Genomic DNA, 25,000 nt, shown 5'->3' on the forward strand with positions numbered 1-25,000 from the left:
TTTTTAATTTAAATGACAGTTTAAACAATTTCTTTAGAAAGCATGTAAAGAAATTTGGGATTCAGTGGTTTTAAAAGTGTTGCATCAATGTAGACTAATATCAAGTATATGGGATTTCAGACTTCAACCATACCTCTGAACCGAAGGTTCTCAAGGTTCTTCAGACAGCAGTGTCAGTATTTCTAAGGAAGTATTTGAAAAGTCTTTCAAACCCTTCGAAATGGTTGAACACTTCCAAGAAGCCCTTTCAGTGTGTCCGCCCATGGCAGCGTGACTTCGTGACCGCGGTTCAGAGCCATACCCTACCTACGGCCCCTGCTGAATCTTTGTGCCAGGCATCCGAGAAGCCCGTACGCTCGGCAAGCTGCTCGCCACGCCAACAGGAGAAGGGAGCAAGAGAGTTAATTTGTGTTTTACCAAATCTGAAGGCTTGCATGTTACCTTCGCACGTTCATGTCACTTTCCACAGGAAACGGGCTGTCCTGACCCGCTCTGAGAGGGGGGAGCACGGACGGAGGACAGCAGAGACCTCTCCTCCTCCCTCTGGGTACCGTCCGCGCGGTACCGAGCCGCCCCGAGACACGGTTACTGAACGCGGGCGACCGTGGCCGAGCCGGCGTCTCGGAGCTTTCCGGCCGAGCGCCGCTCTCTGAGGGGAGGCACCTCGCTGCCGCCATGGCCCTTGGCAACGCCCGCACGCCCCTTCCAGCTGCAACGCCGGGCCTGACATGGGCGGGAAGCCCCGGGCCTCCTTCCCGCGCGGCTCCCGGCTGGTGCTGACAAGCGAAGGCGACGGGACAGAGCCCTCCATCAACCCCGGTGGAGCGGCGAGCGCGACAGCCACCCAGTAACCCTCATCAGAGCAGCTCCCCAACCCCCAACCGCCCCTGGAAGGGACTCTTCTAGCCACCGCCCCCCTCCCCCTCCCCCTCCCCCTCCCCCTCCCCTCCTCCCCTCCCCTCCCCTCCCCTCCCCTCCCCTCCCCTCCCCTCCCCTCCCGCCCCGCCCCGCCGCGCCCCGCCCCGCCCCGCCCCAGGAACGGGCTCTCCCAGGCCCTGCTCCCGCGCGGCCCCCTGCGCGCCCCGGGAATGGGCACTCCCCCTCCCTTCCAGGGCCGTCCCCCCCCGTAACCTCACTTCCGGGGCGGCCATTTTGGGGGGTCGGCGCTCCGTGGCTGGTCGGTGGCGGAGGGGGCGGGCTCGGGCCCGGGCCGCAGCGGCTGGTGACAGCGGTGGCGGGGGGGGTGGGGGGCGAGCGTCGGGGGCGCCGCAGGGGAAGAGCCGCCACCCGGTGATCGCAGCGCCCGCCTGCCCCCACCATGTCAGACTTCGACAGCAACCCCTTCGCCGACCCGGACCTCAACAACCCCTTCAAGGTGAGGCTGGGGGCGGGGGGGGGGGGGGGCGGCGGGCGGCAGTGAGCCTTCCTCGGGGTTGCGGCGGTGGGGCGGCGGGCAGCGCCGAGCCGCGGGCAACCCGGGCGAGGGAGGGGCGGGCAGGCGGGCGGGCCCCAGTCCCGGCGCTGGCTCTTCTCCCGCTGCGTGCGGGGGGGCCCGCTGCCCGCCGCGGGAGGCGGGGATGGCCGGCGCTGCGGGGTAGCGCTGGGCTCGGGGGGGCTGGCGGGCCGGGGAGCGCCGGGGGGGGGGGGGGTGTCTGCTCTCCGCGAGGCTTGGGGCACGGCAGCGCGGAGGGGGCTCGTAGGGTAAGCAGCGTTTTTGGAAGCCCTAGAAACCGGCGCAGCCGTTTCACAGGTTCAGATTTCCGTGTTTTCCTTCTGTTGTTAAAATAACACAAATCGCGTTTCAGGAGTGTGTTTTGAAGAAAATAAAAACCCACGTCTCTATATTTTGGCGGTAACTTTCTGTGTGTATAATACTACTACTGTCTTTTTTTCTTCTGTTTGACTGACCCAAATAGTTAAGCTTGGTGAATTTTCCCCCTTCCTCCTCTCTAGCCTCCTCCCAGCCCCCATCAAGCTTACTTGCTTTTGCTTCTTTACGTTATTTCAGAAGCATGCAGGGTATACTGATGGCTAAGTGTAAGTTCTACCCTGCATCTCAAAATGCTATATTGTAATGTATTCTAAAGCCTTTAGTTTTTACACTGTTGGTTTATTATACAGCTGAGAATTGTTTCTTCACCCACTGTTCTGGCCTCAGCTGTCAAAATGAGCTGACTTCCTTGGATGCTTCCCCTCCGTATGTTTTCCTTCTTTTTGAATTCAGTTCAACCAATTTCTTGAGCTGCTTACTTTAATGATCTTACCGAACTTTTTTTTTGCCACATTTTATTTCATGCTGACACTTTAAAGCACACACATAGTATATGACAGTGAATTTAGGATGTCAGCTAGAATAATTAAGCCTTTTAAAAATTGAGCTGTTACATTTCAAGCATACTTCGGTGCAGGTAGCTGCTGGAAGCATAGTGTTACTGGCATTTACTCACTGCAGTTCTGTCTGAATCATTAGTTTAGTTTTATGGTCATAAAATTTAGTCGATGATATTCGTTAGGCCAGTTACTGTGTTTTTGCTTGATGTTGTACACAGTGCAGTGACCTTCCAGGTGAACAGCAGCCCTGGCGCTGAAGTTACTGCCAACAGTAGTTTGGCCTAACACCAATGGCGGTGAGCACTGTTCTTCTAAATACCTTTTGGCACCAAGCACTGGAAAGGTGTCATTGTTCTAGAATGTGTCTTCAGCAACAAAAATACCTGACGCTTTTCCTCATTTTTGGTAATAGTTATGAAAATAACATCTAGCAGAATTTATTATGTGTGGTTACTCGGAGCAGTTAGGGGTGTTGGAAGCAGTATATGAGCATTTGCTGCATTGCTTATCAGCCCAGGTAACCTGTCTTGTGTAGTGTTTCTGAGACCTAAGCTAGGGACTTACCTCAACCATACTTCCACTTTGAAGATATTGCTTAAATTGCAATAGTTTATTCTAGTTTTTCTTCAGGGAAAGGCTTCTGTGGTAGCTGTCAGGCAGAATCCACGCTCTACTTCTCGTCTGCAATGCATCGCGATAAAAGGACTCTATAACAACTTCTCTGTAACTTGATGCTCACTGTTAAACTGCGTTTCTTTTGTTTGCAGAAGTTGGTATAGGAAAGCTGTATGCCTTTCCTTTTTTAGAGGCTTTTTTCACTTCCTTCAGTCTTTGCTAACTTCTGTCACATTCCGCTGCCCACAAAAGGTAATCTTGCATACCTTTACTCATCCACATATTAAACTTGAAGGGGCAGAAGGCCTCATATATAAGCCAAACCTTGATGGCCATCTCGTTGGCGTAACAGCTTTGAAATTAATGGGTATACAGGCATGTCTGCATTGTAAGTTTTGTCTGACTATGTGTTTTAAAATACTTTACACATAGAACCAGCATTTCCGGATGGACCCTGACAACCTAAGTCATGTTGTCTGAACACCTTATTCAAATGTACTCGTATTTTTATTTGCCTTTGCTTGATAATTTTATGTATGATGTCATTAGTGGTTTTGCTTACTTTTGAAGCCACTTCCTGTGCCAGTGTAAAATCACAAAGTAGTATGGCAGAAAAAGGGAGGGGGCATCACATGGAAGAGTTTTTCCAAGGTCTAAAGGTAGATCCTTCTTTTTCTTAAATATTTTGGGTTTACTAATTGTAATTGATCCGTTTGTGAGGTTTCCTGTGACTATTCTTATTCCTTTCAATAAAAAGCTTTCAGCAGAGATTCTTGCTTGATAAGTATGTTCTCTGGGAAGATAAAGGTAAAGCAGAAACATCTAGTTTGCTCAGTATTTTGAGTAGTTAATTCTTTTGGAAACCTAAAATTAATTATGTTTCTGTTTTGGTATCTACTGGAAATAATGAAATTTTTAGTTTGTGGAATAATTTTGTGTTTCACTATAAGCTTACTTGGATTGATCATAAAATGTTGTTGATTTTGAGACAGTGGCTACTTAATCTCTGCTTTTTTTTTTATTCTTTAAAAAAACCCAACAAACCATCAACTTCAACTGAACCCAAAGGCTGCTATGCTTTTGAAGTCATAGTATTCCTCTGTAAATAGCTGTCCTCTTGATGCTGTACCAACAAAACCAAGAGTTGTTTTGGTTTGAAAGACAAGAGGTAATGAAACAAGCAGACAAGTAACATTCTAATATTAAAAAACTTTCAGTCACATTAAAGTTGTGCAGAAGAAAATACATCCATGTACCATACAAGTGAAGGCTATAATTTCATGTAGCATCATTGTGAAGAAATACACATTTGGTGTGACCTCAAGTATAAATGAAAACAGACTAATAATGAAAGCTGTTTCATTTCTTTCACTGAGAAGCACTTTTCATAGCTTATGAGTATGAATTCGCACAAGTTCTCACTGACAAAACGATGCAGTCCCACAGTACCCAAACAGGGTGAGCAGAGCATATTGAGTGATGGTAAATGTATTCAGCCAAGAGTCTAGAGTCCTACACAAGTCCGTAGAGAGGAGACAGATCTGAGCCCAAGTTAGAAAGTCAAGTCAGAGTTGGGATCAGGTCCAGTGGAAGTAATCAGTGTCAGCCAACAGCCTCACGATGACCAGGCAGGTCCTTAGTGATGTGGGTCTGATCATCTAGGAGGGGTGTGGGCATCCTCAAGGTCCTGACAGTTTATTCTTGAATAGACTAAGCCAGCATGAAATAAATTTTCTATGACAAAACAAAGGCAAATTTCTAATTTAGCTGTCTCCTTGTGGTGGTTGTTTTTTTTTTTTAAATGCCATAAGATAGGGGATAGTTGTAGTAGTCTGTCTTGGGAGGTGATAGAGATAACAGGTTCTGAAGCAGCAGTCTTCTGAAATCCAATGTAAGTTTCATTTACTCTGAAACAATTCAGCAATTTGTCTACAATAAAAAATTATGATTCTGTGTTGGTGTTTTGTTTTTTGGTTTTTTTTTTTTTTTACCCTCTAAGTGAATGATACCACTACTAAGAGAAGAAATTTTTTTTAAATCGAGCTATGAATTTCACAGGCCTTTGTGGCTTGGCTGACAGACTGTAAAAGGTTTGAGGGCTGGCTCTTACAGTTATAGAAACATATGAAACGGTTACTTATGAGTGACTGGAATCAGGACATTAAAAACTGAGTTCTGTGATTAATTCTTTTGGATCAGTTCATCTGATGTGTTTAGAGCTCTGAGCAGGTGCGGGTATTTGATACTACAGAGTTCATGGTAGGACTGAAAACTAAGATATATTTCTCTTTAAATGTAAGTGGTGACTTTCAGGTTAAAGCCAAACTACTGTGTGATATGGATGAAGATTTAAATGGAATGGCCTATGTCTTGTTCAATTTTAGTGTGGAAGGACACAATCAAGGAAACTCTCAAATGTATGTAAAGTTAATTACGTGAGTAGTTTCTTTGGGTGGGATTAGGAATCCAAACTGTGGTTAGCTTTCAGTTGTTGCTCCAAAAAGACACAGGTCTTTCATAGTTCTGTCAGGACTGCCATTCTTGTGTGGATGGCTGAGATATCTAAAAATGGCATTAGGCACCTGAGTTGCTCCCACTGAAGTCACAGGATTACTTGAGTCACTAGAGCTAAGTATATGTTAGAGCTTAAATTTACTACAGAGGTAATTCCAGTTATAAGTTGGATATGACAATCTGACTCACACGAGCACAAATTAATCTTCTGTCTGGTTTGGCAGGAAATACAAGATGGAGGTTTGATGCTGAAGCTAATAGTGCAGATGACTGCTACCTTGTGTGGCAGCAGAATCTATACACATGACACCTTGATTGCTCAGGTGAAGCTGAAGTGATAGAAACTTACAGGAAGAAAGAGAAGTCTTAATTATTTTAGAAGGATTCAGGATTATAATTACTGTAAGTGTTTCTGCAGTATTTGTGCTTTAGAATTCAAAAGTTTTGTTGTGTGCCTATATGCATAACTGAGTTTTAATTCTTCTATGTGACTATAAAATACGCCCAATTAAGTTGACTGTTTTTAAATTAGTAAAGGACATAAAATCCGAATATTTTTCTGACTTTATTACCTGGTTTCCCTTCATGACTTCAAAATTTATAAATTCCCCTAAATCTTGCATAATTTAATGCTGAGTATCATGGTGTTGGAAGTGTCCTTTAGCTGTCCTACATGGTAGTTAGTTTTCAAGAGTACACTTCATCAGTGCTGTAACTGCACTGGAATCTATTAAAATCATGGAGTGTTTTAATAGATACTCAGTATCAGTTATAGCTGAATTTTTTTCTCATATTTTCAGTAAAGTGTTAGCATATGTTGCATTAGTATTATTATTGCACTACATACCGAGAATTAACATTACAAAGAGGAACATAACACACATTTCAGAGCTGAGGAAGGAGAAAGATTTGAGAATAGCTATGACAGGTAGATGATGCTTTGTTAGGCACCCAGTACTCCTTTGCAAGATGGGGCTGGTGCAAGTTTTAGGGCAAACGTGGCCTTGTGAGCCTCTAAAGTGCTTTTTGGTTTCGAAGGTGGTGAATTTGCCTTGCTCAGTAGCTCAGAACTGTTCATAGCTCTGCTTCCATGAGATAATGTGTTGTATAATGGGCACTGCTTGAGAGCCAAGAAACCCCAGTTGGCTACTTTCGCATTGTCCTATTTAATAATTATGTTCTGGCAGTGCTAGAGTGCAAACCTTTTGAATATCATTTTGTGAGGGGGGTGGGAAATGAGGTGTTAAAATTGGAATTGTGAAAGAACTGTTGTGGTTACTCAGATTTTTTTGTTAAATTATTATTAGAAGTAGAGAAATAGTTTTTATTTTGCCTTTATGTCATTAATTCCTCCGGATGTTACATGTGTAACCTTTGAGGACAATTCATTCTTGTAGTGAGTGGTTTTTAATCATAGGTTAAAGTACGTTATTGTAGGTGCAATACCTTAAGGCTTTCTTTATACTGTTAAGTTGTAAACTGTTTATACTGTTAATGTACTATTAGGATAGTGAAACATGACTTCTCAATTTAGTTGCTGTTTGTGAAGCTTCTGTACCATTATTCATTCTTGAGTCTGGGATGATGAAGAAATAAAGCATGAAGAAGCAGTAATGTTTGACCCTGCACCATAACATGAGTAGCTTCTTGAAACTTAACTTTTCTATGTGCAGCTTGTTGTAGCACAAACAGGGAGGAAGTCTTTGGGGGAAGTTTAGCTGTTTGATTTATTACCAAATGTTTTCTGAACGTGTGCAAATTGCAGTTTCAGAGGCTTAATCTGGCTGAATGTAGTCATGATAACAAGTGGAGAGCTTATCTTTAAATGAAAAGAGCTTGTGTTTTTCATGTAGTAAAGCAAAGCCTTTCAGTAGGAGTGGTAGGAAGAAGAAATCCTAGTTGGTCAAGATTGACTTGGCTAGATTTGTGGATCTAATCTCATGATTTCCCCAGCGTGGATTCACCAGTCTGGATTCAGTCCTGGTAGACCTCTGGCATCTCCTTCTATTCTGTATACAGTCACAGGTTTTTGAAGGAATGACACCTTTGCTGAGCATGTTGAGTGGTTTGGAGGGTAAGATTGGGGTTATGCCTCTTTTGCTTCCTGGGAACTTCCAAGCACAAAAAGCAACAGTGCAAATGTATAGCTAGGTAAATGTTGTTATGGAACAGTAAATGCCAAAGAAGTTGGCTAGGTAAAGGCAGGTTGGTGTCAGGGACTAGTAAAGCAGTTAGGTTGGTTAAACTTATTTGTGAGGATCTTGAAGTAAAAGAAAAATTGTGTGGTGGCAGAGCTGAAGGGTAGCCGGTAGCTGACACGGGAGGTGATAGGACTGATAGAGTGAATTATTGGTGACATAAACAAACTTCATCATTTAAGAGTTTTTGTGATGAGGACTGTTTTCTCTGCTCGGATTGCAACTGCTCCAGTCATTAAGTGATCATTCTTAGCTCTTGAATTTAACGTAGAACTAAGGTCAAAAATGAAGATTTCTACAGTCGTCTTCAGTAGCCTATTCTTCCCTTGGCAATACCGAAGGAGCTATATAACTGATAAGGTGTTTTCCATGATTCTTTTTCTGGTTTCATTCGCTAAAAATAATTAATCCTCTGCTTTTAAACCCCATTTTTGTGCTGGTAGTATATTGCTTTTCTATAGGTTTCTTTTTTCCCTAGGACTAAACAGATGTACTTCTGTCATTTTACTCAGATATTTGGTGCTATCCTATGGATTCCATGTAAATTTAAAAAATAAAAGAAGGTGGGGGGGTGGGAATTCTATCACTTCTAAGTGCAGCGTTTCAGTTTTTTGCTTTTTCCAAACAATGTGATTATTGTATTCTTTTGATGTACAATACTCCTGGTATCCAAGTCTTGGAAGATACTTAATTGTCGTGCTTACTTGCCCTTGTTGGTCAGTGTTAGAAATTTACCTTATTACCCATTTCCTTAGTAGTTATCTTTATTCCCCCTGTTCTTTTCTTTGTAAAATTATCTTATGCGTTTTTTTCGTGTTCCACTTTCCCACAATTTTTTGTTCTACTTATGTGATTTTTATTTGAAATTCTTTTCAATTGCTGATGTGTTGTAAAACCATTGTAATCTCTGTCGAAATCAGTGTTTAGAATGTGTGTTTATAAACTGTGTTTCTTGACCTCTGCAATAAGATGTTGCTTTTACTTCCCTGCTAGTCCTTACGAGCAAACCGATAAATGCTGAAGTAAATTAAATGTTCTGTGCAGAGCACTTATGTCACTTACTTAGTTCCACTTAGGGAAAAACAAATGACACAAGCACATATTATCGTTGTTGTATTTTTAGCCTGTTTTTTCCCTCTTTCATTCCATGTTTAATTAATTGTGCATAAGATTGGCCTTTTTGGTGGAAGAATGGGTGTACCTTAAAAATGAGAACTTTTTTTAACAACCTTAAGGACAATTTGGAGGGGACAATTCCTAGTTCACTACTTTATCTTCACTGAAAGAAATCAAAATCACAATGTAAACAATGTAAACTTAGCAGGTGGAGTTTTTCAGAATATTGTTGGTTTATGTATGCTATCAAAGCATCTTACCGTTGGTGGAACAGTGTGGGACCCATTCTCCGTGAACAGTAATACAAAGAACCATTATGATGTATCTACTTCTTCGGTCTTTACTGTGCTGATCTCTTCTGTATTAGTGAAACCTGGGAACTGATGACTAGTTTTGGTCTCCTAGACAACAGAGGTCTCTTTAATTTGTTTTTTAAAAAGCCACAAAAACTTGCATGGTATAGATTATTCTGATCCATTTTAAATATTCTCACTTAATTATATTGGTTTTGTACACTATCTGTGATAACGGGGTATTCAGTTAATTTTATCTATATCTGGATGGTGTGAGCATAATTTGTTCAGGAGACGTTTTTAATAGTTCTGTAGGTGCTTTGGCCAATGAGCTGAGTTTTCTGTTTTTTGTTTTGTTTGTGTGTGTTTGGTTTTGTTTTTTTTTCTGACTGACTTCCATTCTTAATGTAAATGCTGGGGTGCTTCTTGTACCTGGCTCCTGGTGGTTCAAAGAGCATAGTGCTAATCTTTGCTTTTGAGATTGATATTATAGGAGGGAGACTGCAAGTGGCAGATAAAAGGTTAGATGGAAAACAGTTAATGAAGTTGTGCTGGTTTCTTAAAACTCCAGTCTCCTGAACCAATTTAGATTTTGAAAAGGCCATCTGAAATGAGTGTGTATGACTTAAATGCACCAATAGCTACAGTAGCTGGGTATGAAAAATAGCATGTTCTTAAATTCTGTCCTGTGATTAGTATCACTAGTAGTTAAATAAAAAGATCAGAAACTTGGGGAGCTGAACTGTCAGGAGTTTGGGTGAGATAAGCCTGGAGAGGGAAGTGTGAATTGGAAGGAGTGAACAAGGAGTTGGACAAGATGAGAATTACAGGGGTCAGCACTCAAAAGAACAGAGACTGGGACTGGCTGTGTGGCTGAGGAAAATCAGGTTGTGGCAAGGAGTTAATGCAAGGGGAGGTCCAGTTCAGGCAGAAGCACTGGTCCACCAGGACATAGCTTTCTCAGTCTGAGATTGGACCAGGCATTTTACAGTTGCTGCATTTCATGGCTGACATCAGATATTTCAAGTCTGTCCCAGAAATTAGCAATCTTCTGTGTTTGCAGAGGGTAGCCCAATTTTTAATCACTTAAATCATGCAGAAAGTTGAGGTCTCTGGATATTTGGTGGTTCCTGCCATGCTGCTCCTTTGTGTTGGTGTCTGTATAATTATCACCTATTGAACTTGTCTTTGTGGCTTTTTTCTGCTTCTTAATATTGAAACCCCAAAATAACTAAAAATTAATGCATTTTAACTATTATCTGGGTAGAATATCAAATATGGAAAAATAAGTTATGCCAGCCTATATTTACTTATTCCTGTAGAATATTGAAGTTTTCATTGTTTTTAACCACTAGAATATGTGTGTCATGCAACATAGAAAATCGATAACATTCGTTTAAATGCCACGTTTTCTTTGAGTATATGATCCTGAACAGCATTTATTGTTCGTGTTCATTATTCAAGCACCAATTAACTTCTGAATTTAATGTTTTATTATTCTGCAGCAGTGAGTATGAGTACTTAACAGTTTTTCTCTGTCGTCTAGAGTTGGCATTTGCTCCATTTTCAAAATGAGATGCAATGAAAGTAAGGTAAATGGTTCAAAGTAATTCTTTGTGTTACTTGTGATGTCAGTTCTAATCTCTTCAGAAGTGCTGTAAATAGTGTTTTGAAATAAGAAGTACAGCTCCTCTTGTCATCAGTTGTTCAATGCACTGTAGGTATTCAGAACAATTTGAAGTCTAGCAGCTACACCTGGGCACTCAGACTATGAAGTGCTTGTTTCTTTCCATGCTGGGGATAGTTCTAGCATTAGAGAAGATCACAGTGAACAGTGTAGGAGAGATAGCGGTCTCCAGGCTAGTACTTGCCTGCTTCAACCGTGAGGTTACTCGTTTTTTCCTGTGATCTCTGGTTTACTTCTCCTTGAGTCTTTCTGCTTGTGGAAGAGAGCAGGGTATGAACTTCTGTTGAAGTCCAGACTGTGTAGCTGGGGTTTTCTGAGAGCAGAATTTGAATGCTGCTTGTCGTGCTGCAGTTCAATTTGTATATTTCAATACAATTATATATTTTTTTTGACTAGGTAATGAAACTTTTATTAAATAGAGCTGACATTGAACATCCTCAAGTCATTCAGGTTTTGTCAGAGCTGCTGCTGCTTTTGCAAACAGTAGCAATATTTGGCAGACGTATAGCAATTGTTAATTCAAGACAAGAATGGACTTCTGATGGAGGGCTTCTTGCTCTGCTCACCCTGTGTATTTAAGTGTACAACTTATTTCTAGTACTAAGACTTCTGATGTATTAAGCTTGTTTGGCTCAGCATACGTTTCCTGTCGTTTGTCAGTGTTAGAATGTCACAATAGCTGTGTGAAGAGATCTGAGAAATGTTTTTGCCTCTGTCTTCTCTAAAACACTTGGGGAAAAAAGGCTTTCTTTCATCAGATATTTATTATTGTCTGCATATTGTATTTCTAAATATAGATTGCTCTTCTGAATTAGTCTTCACTACTCTTTCCAGCTTTTTGGAAATCTGCTATTCAGTGGCTGTCTCATGAGTCTGATATTCTAGTTACTCAAGTAATTGCATTTATTGTCCTCAGGCACAGTTGGGCTGAGTTACTTGGTTAGTAGTGTACTCTTCAAACACAGATAGTTGAAAATGGACTTCTAAAGCAGCTGATTTAACTTGGAAGTACTAACTGCTATTTGAGTTTTAATAATGTAGACATACTCTTTCACTATGTGGCTGTGACTCACTAGTTTCACATGTGTCTATGCTTGAACATTTTTATGTGTGGAAGAGGGAATGACATGAGAGCATTTGTGGAAAGGGGACCATACTGAACGAGTAGAGTATTTTATGCTCAGCTAATTCACACCAACATGTGAAGGCTAGAATAAGTGTGCTGGGTCTGACTAGGATGCAATCATAGCAATCACTATGGTGCTGTGTTTCACATTTGTGACCAAAAAAGTGCTTTATCACTGGGGCACCAATGTTTCAACTGTTACTGGCCTTCTCTGTTTCACACTTTGCTTCCCCCTGGGAGTAGGCTGGGGTTGGGCAGGAGGTTGGAAGAGGACACAGGCAGGAGAGCTGACCCCAGCTGACCAAAGAGATATTCCACACCGTATAGCATCGTGCTTGGTGATAATGTTGGTGGTGCTGGTGGTGGGTTGGGGATGTTCCAAGGTAGCCATTGCTCAGAGGCTGGCTGGGCATCTGTCAGCTGGTGGGAGGTGGTGAGTGATTGTCTTTGCATCGCTTATGGGTTTTTGTTGCCTTTTTTCTTTTCTCTTCTACCTCTCCTCCCCCCTTATTAAACTGTCTTTTTCTTGACACCTGCAAGTCTTAGTTGCTTTTGCCCTTCTGATTGTCTTCCGCCATCCCTGGGGGAAGCAGTGTACCTGGGGAGAGCAGTGAGGAAGTGACTAGGTGGGGGCTTAGCTGCTGGCTAGGGTGGACCCACAACAGTAAGTTAAAAGTTCTCAACTGTATACAACTTTCTGCCATCCTGTATATTGGATTATGAAATTGTCTTATTTGTATTAACTTGAAGTTCATCTTTTCTGATCTTGTGCTGACAAGTCTACTAACTAATGCCTAATTCAAATGTCAGATTTAATTCTTCCTTTATTTTTTATGATCTTTTTATTCAATTTTTCAAATTATTTGTAGTTGAATTTTGACAACATTCTCTCTATACACAACTTTTCCTTGATTTTGTTGTTCACCTGCATGATATTTTGTCAGTCATTTAATGAAAGAAAATGTTACAGTGAATTAGTCCATCAATTTATGCAAGACTTGGTGAGATTTTACTTGGAACAGTGCATTCAGGTCTAGGATGGTAACTAAAAATATGGTAGACTTCTGAGGGAGACAGTCACCAGGGTGTCTTTATTGAAGTCACTAAGTAAGGTATAAGTCAAGTGTAGGGAAGCTGATTTTGAATTGCATGTAACATTGTTTTGTATACATTTATAGAAAGGACAATTCTTGTTCAGTCACCATTAAAATACTGCTTTGCAGCTATGTGTATACTTTAGCCAAAAGTGGAGGCATTTTATGTGACAAGAAGAGTAGTTTTTATGTATGCTTATGCACATGAATTTGATTAAAATATGCAACATAAATTTTTTTAATTTTTGAAGCAATTATTTTCCTGTCTTAAACTTTTTTAATGGTAATTTTTTTTAATTGCCTCTTATTTATATTTATAAAAATTTAATTTTTAATGTTAATAAATTTGTGACTATAGTTAATGGAAGATTTGTGACTATAGCTAATGGAAAATTTGTGACTATAGCTAATGGAAAAAATGGACGTTCTCATTTTCTGTATCCCTCAGATTTTAGGATTGATAAGATATTCTGCCCTGTTTTTTTGTTGTAGCTGTAAATAAGTTGACTACAGTCATTAACTGTTCCTCCATCTGTAGATTAAGTTACTGCTGTCAAGACTAAGCTAATACTGTAATAGATGCTGATTCTAAGAGTCTAGATTTTATTTTTCAGTAGCCTAAGAGTTTGTATATTTGCTTAAATGCAGATTAAGTCACTGTATTTTTTTTTAAAAATGGGCAAATATTTCATGTAGAAGTTTTAAATGTAGCTGTCTTTAAAGCAAATATGAAAGTAAATATGTATCAATATAAATACTTATCTTCTTCCCAGTCTTTACCAACTCCGGTTTGTTTACTAATATTGAACTAGACTGTTGAAATTAAAAAAATATTTATATCTATAGATAACAGTTATAAAGAACTAAATAGTATATTTCCAGCTATTTTGTGTATTTGATGTACGTATAAAATATTGTATTCTTGTTTTGTGCATTTATGTAAATGTAAATCACAGAATCACAGAATGGCAGGGGTTGGAAGACCATCTAGTCCTACACCGCTGCTAAAACAGGTTAGCCTAGAGAAGGTTGCACAGGACCGTGTCCAGACGGGTTTTGAATATCTCCAGAGGAGACTCCACAGCCTCCCTGGGCAGCCTGTTCCAGTGCTCTGTCACCCTCAGAGTAAAGAGGTTCCTCCTCATGTTCAGGCGGAGCTTCCTGTGCTCCAGTTTGTGCCCGTTGCTCCTTGTCCTGTCGCTGGGCACTGCTGAGAAGAGCCTGGCCCCATCCTCTGGATACCCGCCCTTTAGACATTTGTAAGTGTTGATAAGGGCCCCTCTCAGTCTTCTCTTCTTCAGGCTAAAGACTCCCAGGTCTCTCAGCCTTTCCTCGTAGGAGAGATGCTTCAGTCCCCTAATCATCTTCATAGCCCTCCACTGGACTCTCTCCAGTAGCTCCCTGTCTCTCTTGCACTGTATGTAACTAAACCTACTGAGTAAGTGGATTTATTAATTTTCAAGAAAACATTCCTTTCATTCTTATGTTCTGAAGTTGCAAAAACCTTAAATTAAGGCATGGAAACAATATACGACCAGGCATCACATGGAATAAGTACAATTTTTTGCCATACGAAGTTAGCATGATCTATGGTAGTGGTCACTTCTGCTCTTCTGCAGAACCAAGCCTGCCTGTCTCTAGCACAGTTTCATTCCTGAAATCACGTTCTCAAGCTAAACTTCAAGCAGCCTTTCTTCCCACATAGTTCATTGGAGGAAAAAAATAACGTTTTTCTAAATTTTACCAGTTCAGGTAGAAGCTGAACCACAGGTGCTTTTGGCATTACAGGACACTGTTTCCTCAGCTTCCTGTTTTCTGAAATGCTTTTCATGTTCTGAAGGAGTTGGCAGTACTTCTGGGTAAGGAAACCCAAGAGTTACAGAAAGCTCTTTTCTTCTGTTGTGCTTTTTGGGTGTATAGTTGTGGAGTCCAGTGGTCAGCATAGCAGGATACAGTTTTCTTCCCCTCTCTAAGAGCTTTTTTTTCCTTACAAATCAAACATGTCACAGGTGGAGTTTCTTTTAGGCTGTTAGTCTAGGTTTAGAAGCAGCCCGGAATGGAATGATGTGATTTTGGAGACAGAGAAAGGGGTGGATGTTTACAGGCTTTTTTTAGTGAAAACAACCTTTTTTAGATTGAAACAAAAGCTGAGTTTTATGTGATATATAAATGTTGACTTGTTGCTTATATACATGTACATACATTTACAGAACTGTTTTCTCTTCTAGGATCCTTCTGTTACACAAGTGACAAGAAATGTTCCTCCAGGGCTAGATGAGTACAATCCTTTCTCCGATTCAAGAACAGTAAGCACATTTATTCTTAACGTTGTTAGTTAACATGTTTTTAATCTTTTTAGGAAAGATTTGTGAGGCATTGTTTTCAGAGTTTGGGACTGATATTGTAGAACATGTGACGGGCTAACTAGAGGTAATAGAAGATGTGTAAGGATAGATAGTCTCATAAAGTATTTGGAGGGTTCAGTGGGTAGGTTGACTTAAGTGAGCTTTGACTTGTTAAAGAAGAGTGGCTCTCTGAAAGGGGGCCAAAACAGAACTGAGTTTTTCCCTTGCTCGCTAAGACTTCTGGTAGTCTGTCTTTATGCTTTTCTAAATTTTACTTGCTTTAAAGCTTGTGATTGTGGCACATTTCCCCAGTGTCTTGCTTTTGATTTCAATTTTGCTGAATGAAAGTGCCACTCAGAATAAGAAAAACGTTGCATTTAAGTAACAGTCCATAGGCTACTGGTAGTTGTGCTGTAGTAAAAGGAATAATTTATGTCCGAGAAGGACAGTTGGGTTTTGCCTGTAATTTGTATAGCTTTAATTCACCTTTTGCTTATTTTCACCCATGGCGGGGAAGTACAAGGAATGGTGTAGTAAGTTCATACTGTAACACCATTCTTCAGTGGTTACTTTTGATAGTGAAGATCTTGTGCAAGATTAGCAAAATGTATGGATGATTACTGTCTGTCAATATAATTTATAAACATGCAAATACTGAATTTTTCAAATGTAGGCTTATTTCCTATGGCAAATGTGGTATTGCTTGTAGGGAATGTTCATATTTGAGTCTTTGCAATGCAACAGTAAGGTTTCATACGTTGTTAAAATGCTAGACTGGAGGAAGCTTGTTTTTGATTATGCCTTCTGTCAGCTGTTTAAGGCAGAATATTTACAACTAGCAACAATATTATATAAGTCTTGAAAATTTTTTACTCCTAACTTGCAATATCATGAATTATGTTTGATTTATCTTTCTGAAGCTTGAGGAGTTCAAAATTGCCTTGTACTGATCATAAATCGTAAAGACAGTAGGTCGTTTTTTAAAAAAAAAAAATTAGAGGTACTCACTTTTTTTATTACTTATGTACTTATTTTAACATGCAGCTCTGTGGGAGAAGGAAGACTGAAGTACATGGCTAAGGTTATCTGGCTTTGAACAGTCAGCTGTGCACATATAAAAAAAATCTTAGTTGCTCATTACAGATGTTACTCATATAGAAAAATAGGGAGGATGGAGGAAATCTTTAAGTCAGTGTTCAGATCTACTGAATATGTGCTATATTCATGCACTATGATTCAATTAATTATCTGTAGTATGTTACCAAATTAATAAAAACTGTATTGAATGAGCACTTCTCTTTCTGTAGAGGAAAAGGACTTTCACAGGTTTTCTTGCAGAAAGCAAGACTGAAAGAATAAAATATATATTCAGCTAAAAGTGCAGTAATAATTAACCTGTAGATGATACTCCCCTTCCTCTATCTTGTGGATGCTGAATAATATGTAAGTATTTATTCTGTAATTATATGCTTTTGCAGGAATGTGTTTAGGTACCTGAGGATATGCTCACAATTCCATGTGCTCACCTTGCTTTTCCTACCAGCTTTGTATGCAAGATAACGGCATACCATGTGTGTACAAATAAATGTATGTGATGGGAGTAAGGGAAGAGGCAGTAGAAGTGAATGCCTTTAAGGCTGGACGAACAGAGGTGGAAGCAGGGTCTGTGAATTTTAGACTCGGAGGATTACAGTGTCCGTCAGGGCAGGGAATAGAAATTACTTTGCAATTTGTGTGCTGCTCAGAGCAAAAACGTGCAACTAGTTTCTAGGGGCTCTGATTTGATGCTGTTCCTTATTCTACCTTTTCTGGAAAGTGGAGACATCTTGAACAGTTTCGTGCAGGCGAACCCACTTCTAACATTTGAAAACCATAATGGTGCTAGTGAGCAGAAGGGATGCAAGCTGGTGGTAGCAAAATGTCTTGGAGATTTCTGTGCTCTTTAGTTTGAGGCTCGCTGGTCTGGAAGACTTAAAATTATGTTTGTTTCACTATCCATAATGATGTGTGGTTGTAGTTTTTAAGGAAGCTGATAATGGTATGCTTCAATTAGAAATCCAAATTTCTAGTGGTAGTGGTAAGATATCTTGCAGCCTATAGCATTAACACAGCAGTAACCTTCTTTCCCCCTTCCCTCCAAATTCAAGTTAATAAAGCATGCTGGACTGCAAAAATATTTCTCCATTGCAAATCCAGACAGGGATGTTTCTTCTGTGAGAAAGTGACTTCAAACTCTGAATACTGACATTCATTATCTTAGCTCAGTTGTGTTCTCCATTTGCCAAGGGAGATGTTTCCTATCAGTTCGTTCTTGGTCATCAGGATAGGACAGGAAAAAAAAAAAAGTAAATTCTACTTTCTCAGTGTTCCTTATTATTTGTATTATATTTTTTTTTATATTTCAGTACAGTCACCTTTTCTAAGTAAACTTATATCCTTCACATCTGCAGTGGGAAATTTGGTAGAAAAAACATAATGAGAAAAGTGAATGGGCATAGGAGGTTTTGGTCTCAGGTGTCACCACCTTGATATAACATGAGAAATCAGGAGTCTTTTTTTTTTTTTTCAAAGCCTGTCTTACTTTTGATTGTTAAACCAAACAAGTTTTTAGTGGATGGTATAAATGTCAGATTAAATATCATTGCCTGCATCTTCAGTGGTTTTGTCTCCACCTCTAACAGTTACCATGGAGATGACTTTGTGTCTTTTGTCATGTTTCTGAAATCAACAAGGAACAGATGAGATTAGACAATTAGTATTTCTGCTTCATTATTTAATGAAACTTTTAAAGAAGGCCTTTAATCTTTTCCTGCTTCTACAACGTTAGCTAATGCCTGTTGATCTCTGAGCACTCTAGGTATATATGTATAACGTGTATAGACGCAATAATGCATATAGCAATCACTTTCAAATTGCTGCATTAAAAATTTGGAAAAAAATCATTAGTGGAGTTGGGGGTTTTTTTTGTTTGTTTCGACACATATTTCCTTTGACTTTTTAAAGTAAATTCTTGGGCAGCTCTCTTCCTTCTGTCATGCATCCAAACACAGTGAAATGTTTATAGGAAACCAGATTGATCAACCGCACCTCACTTCTTTTGGAAGTCTTTCCCCCGCCCCTGATAAATAAACTCCTTCACCTACATTGGGAACTTTATTCAAGAGAGAACTTATTTCGACCATTTATCTCCAAACAACCTCTTCCCTTCAAGAGATGTCATAATAGTTTGCTTCTTCCCCCAGTGCAGCTGCAAGAGCAAGTCATGAAATCTATCCCAGAAGTACAATTTGGGGTAGGAACAAAAAGGGGTGTTGTAGAGTGAGCTTAGTTGAATTTTGAGATTTGATTACCTTATCATAATGTATCAGTGATGGTCAAAGACCATGGATCTGTGAAGTAGAGTAAAAACAGTCAACTTTGTTCCCCTGTCCAAATGTTGGTGGTATATCATGAAATGATGTGATATTATCCATCCGTGGCTGGAGGTTAGTGCAGTCATCACAGTACAAGTCTGAGTAGTGTTAGAGTTACACCCTTAAAAACACAGAATTGGTGACCATCTGCCTTGCTGTGAATGTCTCGTCAGTCCTATGCAGGCTGTAAGTCAGTCGAGTATCTCTTCCATACCCAGATCCCTAAGCCACCGATAGCACTCAGGCAACCAACAGCACATCGACAGACAGGTATGACAAAATAAGGGCCAAGTTGCAAGGGACCTCTGGAAGTCGTCTTTTTCAATCCTCGATATTTAAAGTTGGTCACTAAGTCGCATTGCTCAGCATCTTGTCGTGGGGAGTTTTCAATATGTATGAGGATTGTTGTAGAAGAGTTTGGGGAGACCCTCCACCGAGTCATGAGGTTCAGACTGGACTCCCTTGCTTTCTCAGAGAGGAGTCTAGGTGTGGCTGGATCCAGTCTTAGCCCCTAACTATAAAGAAGAGGTCGGACCCTAGGTTCTGCCATAGAGTCGGTTTAGTTCAGCTCAGGCTGGGACCCTCTGAGAGACACCCTGAACAAAAATGCCTGGGTAATTATACCCTTACAGTCTAAGTTCTCCTCCCTTCACACGACGGTTCAGTCCAATAACAGTATTTGGGTCTGGGGTCCTTTTGTTCTTCATTGGATGTTTTTTCCATCTCCATCTCTTATTATCTTGAGGATGCAGCTTCTGTTGGGAGTATGAGCATCTTACTTTCCACAGGATGTAGTTTCCACTGAGAATGAGTCTACCTTATTTTTCCCACTTATGGTCTATGGCTTCAGTAAATCTAGCTACTCATGCTAAGCAAGTTATGCTAATATTATAGCAGATAGCACAAAGCAATTCATTCATGTAAAGCTTACTTGGACCAAATGACTAGTATTCCTTAACGTGCTAATCAAAGTAAAACAACTTTCAATTCAGCCTAAATTTAAGTGATTACACAATTAATTCTGCAAGTAAACTATTTTAATCCCCAACAGGATGAAGATCCTGTGACGTCACTGGGCAACCTGTTCCAGTGTTTGGCAGTTCTTATGGTGATTTTTTTTTTTCCCCTGTGATATCTCGTTAGTTTGCTGTGTTCCAACAAGTAGCATGCTGTGTAATAAAAGTAGTATCATCTTTTCCCAGCAACCCCATGTATATGTTGATCCATAAGGGATTCAAAATATATGTTTCATTTCTTATAGTTAGTAAATTACATATTAATTACGGCAGAATTCTATAGCTTTATCCTGATATGTGAGTAAGCCAGACTTTGGTCCAGTAAGTATGAAATTAGGAAATGAAAGAATTTTTACAGGATGACTGTGACATTCTGCTCAGGTAGGAAACATGGATCATGTCTTGTTTTCAAATTTTTGTTATGCCTGACATGGGGCCAAGTCTTACAGGTTCCAGAAGGATGAATTGGACTCTTAAATTTGAGAGGGGAAGGAAGAGTCTTTTACTGCCCTGAAGCCACCTGAGAAGTTTATGTCTACTCATCTACTTCTGAGACAAAAGAAGGCACGGTAGCTTTTGGGATGATCTGGTATGAACTGCGTCAGAGGTTCATCAAGCTTAAAGGAGTTACCTGGCAAGTGCCAGATTCACTGGTTTCCTTCAAAGATGCCTCAGCAATTTCTATTCCTGGAAATCCTATTGTTGTGGTTTAAGCCCACCCAGCTGGCAACAAAGCACCACCCTGCTCGCTTACCCCTACTCCGTCCCCTGAGGGATGGGTGGAGAAAATACAACCAAAAAACTGGGAAGGCTCACTCATAAGTTATGGTCATGGGCCAAAGACAGATTCAACTTGAGGAAAATAACATCAATTTAATAAACAACCACCACCATCAAGATAATGATAAATACAACCAAGTCTTAAAAACACCTTCCCCCCACCCCTCCAGTCTTCCCGGGCTCAGCTCTGCTCCCTCTTCCCCGCAGCAGCGCAGGGGCAGGGAATGGGGGTCACAGCCCGGCCGGCACAAGGTGTCCCCGCGGCTCCTTCCCCCTCAGGCAGAGGGGCCCTCGCAGCCCTCCCCGGCCCCACCGCGGGGTCCCTCTCCCGGCAGACAGCCCTCCACCCACCGCCCCAACGGGCGTCCTTCCCGCGGGGCCGCAGCTCCCCAGAACCCCCCGGGGCGGGTCCCTCCCGGGGCTGCCGCCCTCCCACCGACGGGCGGCTCCAGCGCGGGCTGCCTCGGAGCCGCGGCTGCTCCGGGCCCGGGCCCTGCCCCTCCGGCCCGGGGCCCTCCGCGGGCTGCAGGGCGACCTCTGGGCCACCGCGGGGCTCCAGGGGCTGCAGGGGCTCAGCCGCCACCCCCCCGCGGGCCGCAGGGGAGCCTCTGCTCCGGCACAGCTCCCCCTCTCCTGCCTCGCTGACCCGGGGGTCCGCCCGCGGGGCTCACATACCCCTCTGTTCCTCCACTCACCAACGAAGACTGACAAACAAAACTTGCCCAACAAGTTTTTCCACTCTTAAATAGTTATTCGAAGAGGTGCTGATTGGCTTGGCCTTGGCCAGAGGCGGGTCTGAATTTGAGGTGGGGAGCTTCTTGAAGCCTCTTACAGGAGCCACCTCTGTAGCCCTCTCCCCCACTATCAAAACCCTGCCAGACGCCAAACCACCACACCTATGTCAATAAAAATAACATAGACAAATGTACAGTAACCGATGAGAATTCCTGTTACGCTTTCTTAATAGTTATGGATCTCAGCGTCTTTATGAAATGTCCATTAATTCTCAAAACTAGTTCCTGCAGTTGCCTAGTTTGACATCTTGAGGATTTTGATAGTTATTGACCAAGTGTCTCTCTTGCACTTGCATCTTTTGTGCTGATAAAACATTTCAGCTGACCTTAGGGAGTGGATGTTTGCTTTTGGTTCTAAATAGCAAATCAGTTGCTCCTGTAACTAGCTCTAAACTGACCGATTGGTGATAGTATTTCCCTCAATAAGATTTACATTACTATTTACATTTTTTGTCTGTATTTAATGCAGGTCCCTCGCCAACCTTTTAAAGACCTAAATCTGAGCTATTGTTTTCCAATCACTTTTCCAATTTCAGACTTAATGGGTGTTGTACAGTAGCACTTAGGCCATTTCAGACAATTTTTCAACACAACTTGCAAATACATCTCCATTTCAGAATATAAGGAACTTACTGTATGCTAGCTAACATTCCAATAAATATTTCTACTGGTATTGTTCTGTAGCTTCTTTAATGAACTTAGCTTAATTCTTAATTGAACTACCTTCAGAGATGGCAATTAGAGCAAACTTGTGCTTACTCTATATTTGGAAATTAAAGTGAGACATTAACTTCTAGAATTATGCTTTATATTACCTTTTTAATAACTGTACAAAGAACTGTTTGCCTTAGTGCTTTGTCTACCAAGCCTATAAGTTATTATTTCCTTTACTTTTATTGAATATGTTTTAATTGCTTGTATGAAGCAACATTGGGCATCTGTTTCAGTACCATGAGATGAATCCCGTCAGGTCCCATAGCCTTATGCGCATCCAGCTGGAGCAGCAAGTCTTGAACAACCTGTGCCTGTTGTGCATTGAATTGTGGTCTTTGAATAATAACCTGGAAAAATAAACACATTAAAGCAGTATTGAACTTCCACCATTTAAGGCAGATTTGAGCACTGACACTTTGTTCTTCTGGGCACACATTATGAAGCTAAGGTAATTATACAGTAGTATACAAAAACATGCATGACTTTTTCTGTATTTAATGAAGAAATGCTACTATATTTCAGCAACTGGCTGCATCATGTGAGTACAATGGCTGGAATGCAACTTTTGCTGGGATTATATTCTTAATACATGTATTAACCTAGTAGAAATTCTGGATTGATACCCAGGAAAAATTAACAGCGCATGTTGAAGCAGATACTTCTACTGATATTTTCTTACCTTTCCTTACTACTCCAGCTCTCTTACAAGCTCTGTACTTTTTCTAACACCATGCACTAATTCCATCAAGTGATATTAAATAACTCATTTAAACACACAATAATGTTAATGAATAGCATAGACATACTTACTGCAGCTCAAAAACTGCTTTAGATGCACTGTAAGAGGAGACTAACCGTGCTGGCTTATTGCTGCTTTGTCAAATGTGCTACTGGGGTAAAACAGCCTTTAGAAAGTGGAAGTGATTGTCAGAGAAAAGAGGTTAAACTCTGCCAAGCTAGGTCTGAAGCTGTAAGGCAAGCTCTAAGCTCTGAGCAAAAACTTAAAGAACAATTTGGGAAAGTTTCTTGCCTGCAAGCAGGAAGCTTTTGCTATTTTTAAGGTTGTAAGAGTACTAATGGAAGCTAATGATGGAGGAAAAAGCTAGATAATTTTTTTTCCTTACAGGGGAAGTGTTTCTGAACTTGAATTCTCAGTAGAGTAGGCTTTAGAGAAGCGATAGCTTGCCGGAAATAGGTAGTCAGCTGAGTGTTAAGAAAACTAAGATGGACAGTAGCGTGAACGGGAATGTACCTCAGCAGGCTTCACACCAGAGGAAGGAAAAGTGACAGCTGTCACACTCACTGTAGGAAAAGCCGTTAAAAGGATTCAAGAAATTAAGAGGCTAGAAGGTAGAAGTTTTTTACTGGGCAAGTGGTGGTGGGGGTGTCATGGAAAAGTCTACTAATCATAATTTTTTTCTGTTGGTTGTTTGGATTTTTTTGTTTGTTTAGGGTTTATTTTGTTGCTTTTTTAGCAGACCCCTACATAGTCAGGGGCTTTAACCTTTGAACAGACATGGAAGTTGCCTTGACTGCTGCGTCATTCCTGCGTTAAGTAATGGACTGTAGCACACAGTTATAACAACATGAGAATCAGGGCAGCTCTTTGCTTGCACTGCAGTGCTTGAAATAATAAGGCTGGAGTGTTCTTTTTCGTGTTACTACAGTGATACGGCTGTATGGTTTTTGAGGGGCCAAGTTCTGAAGAAAGATCATAATCCCAGTCATATTATTACAGAGTAGCCAAAGGTATACGTGGTTCTTAATCATGTACCGTCCATGTAAAAGTCATGGTAGTGTTCCAGTTGCAAACCTCCATGATGGTCCGAATACTCAGGTCAGTCATACTGGTTTCTGTAAGGATCTGTAGAATGTGAAAGCATCTGTTTCGTTAACATTATAGACTTTTTTTTTTCAGTTTAAATGGAGTAATAAGTAAAAGGGAAAGCAATAAACAAAGGCAGAAACACAAACCTGATAGATAAGTGGTAACAGAGACAAAACCAAGACCAAAAACTCTTCAGCCACTAAGCTATGGGCTTTGAGGAGTGTCAGCCTGGACTTTTGAACTGGTAAGATGGAAGAAACAATGTAAGCGTGAATGCTGTGGATAGTTGAGGGGAGCCTGTGAGGCTATGCAATATTTATTGAGGAGTATTTAGGGGAATAGTTGAAGATGTGGAACAATTGGAGACTGGTAAGGAGCAAGGAGAAGACTAAAGAAGAGGATGGATTAAAAGGGGCTAATTGCGTCTAAGTTGGTGCCAGTCAGTGCACTTGTCTGACAGCCATGTGCCTACTGATTGCAGTTATTGTTAAATCCTTCTTAATTATCTTTCTGTGACATTTCACTCTCAACTCTATCTGTGAGTGCTGCAAAGTCTAGGTGCCAGCAACTGGAGAGACTAGAATGAGAGACTTGGGTGCCAGCAACATAGTCAGACCCTGAGTAGTAGTGGGCCATATGTCTGTGGTGTTGGCCGCTGGAGGGACCATGGGTTACAGGGCCCATGTGTTTGAGGGGCCAGCAGCTGAAGGGACCAGAGTGTTTTCCTGTGTGTGTGTGTATGTGTAATTCACTAGCAAACTTCAAGCTTGATTAGCTGGCAAATAGGAGGAAGACCTCTCTCTGTGAAGACTCAAAGTCTGAGCCACAAGTGAGTGAGGGAGTCTGGGGTCTGGGCCTGGATATATGGCAAGCTGAGAGCCCATGCTGGTGTTTGAGGGAGCTGCATGTGTGGAGATTGCTTGTGACATGAGTGTACAAGTGCATGAATCTTCTAGCGAACATCAGGCTGGGCTAACTGGCAAGCAGCAGGAAACTTGTATACCAGGTAAGAGAGCTCCAGATCTAGGCAGGTGTATCGGACAGCCTAGGGGCCCACTGCTTATATATGAGGGATCTGCAGCTGCTGGTGTGCTTGTAACTCTAGAGTGAGGCATGTGCTTTCAATAGTGAACTTC

At 41.2% G+C, this 25,000-nt stretch overlaps 1 protein-coding gene across 2 annotated transcripts in view; it reads left to right on the forward strand.

Moving 5' to 3' along the window:
- Positions 1-1,297: 1,297 nt before the first annotated feature.
- The window catches only part of SCAMP1 (secretory carrier membrane protein 1), a 45,522-nt gene continuing 21,819 nt past the window's right edge, over positions 1,298-25,000 (forward strand). Inside the window, exons 1-2 of one of the 2 annotated variants that reach the window (XM_086480525.1) lie at positions 1,298-1,375; positions 15,203-15,280. In XM_086480525.1, coding sequence (XP_086336651.1) covers positions 1,319-1,375; positions 15,203-15,280 — 135 coding nt within the window. In that variant the 5' untranslated portion in view covers positions 1,298-1,318. The remainder of the gene's footprint in view (positions 1,376-15,202; positions 15,281-25,000) is intronic. The other variant, XM_086480526.1, reaches the window with a different exon arrangement.

Source organism: Leptosomus discolor, chromosome Z (assembly GCF_034619465.1).
Source record: "Leptosomus discolor isolate bLepDis1 chromosome Z, bLepDis1.hap2, whole genome shotgun sequence".
Lineage (NCBI taxonomy): Eukaryota > Metazoa > Chordata > Aves > Leptosomiformes > Leptosomidae > Leptosomus > Leptosomus discolor.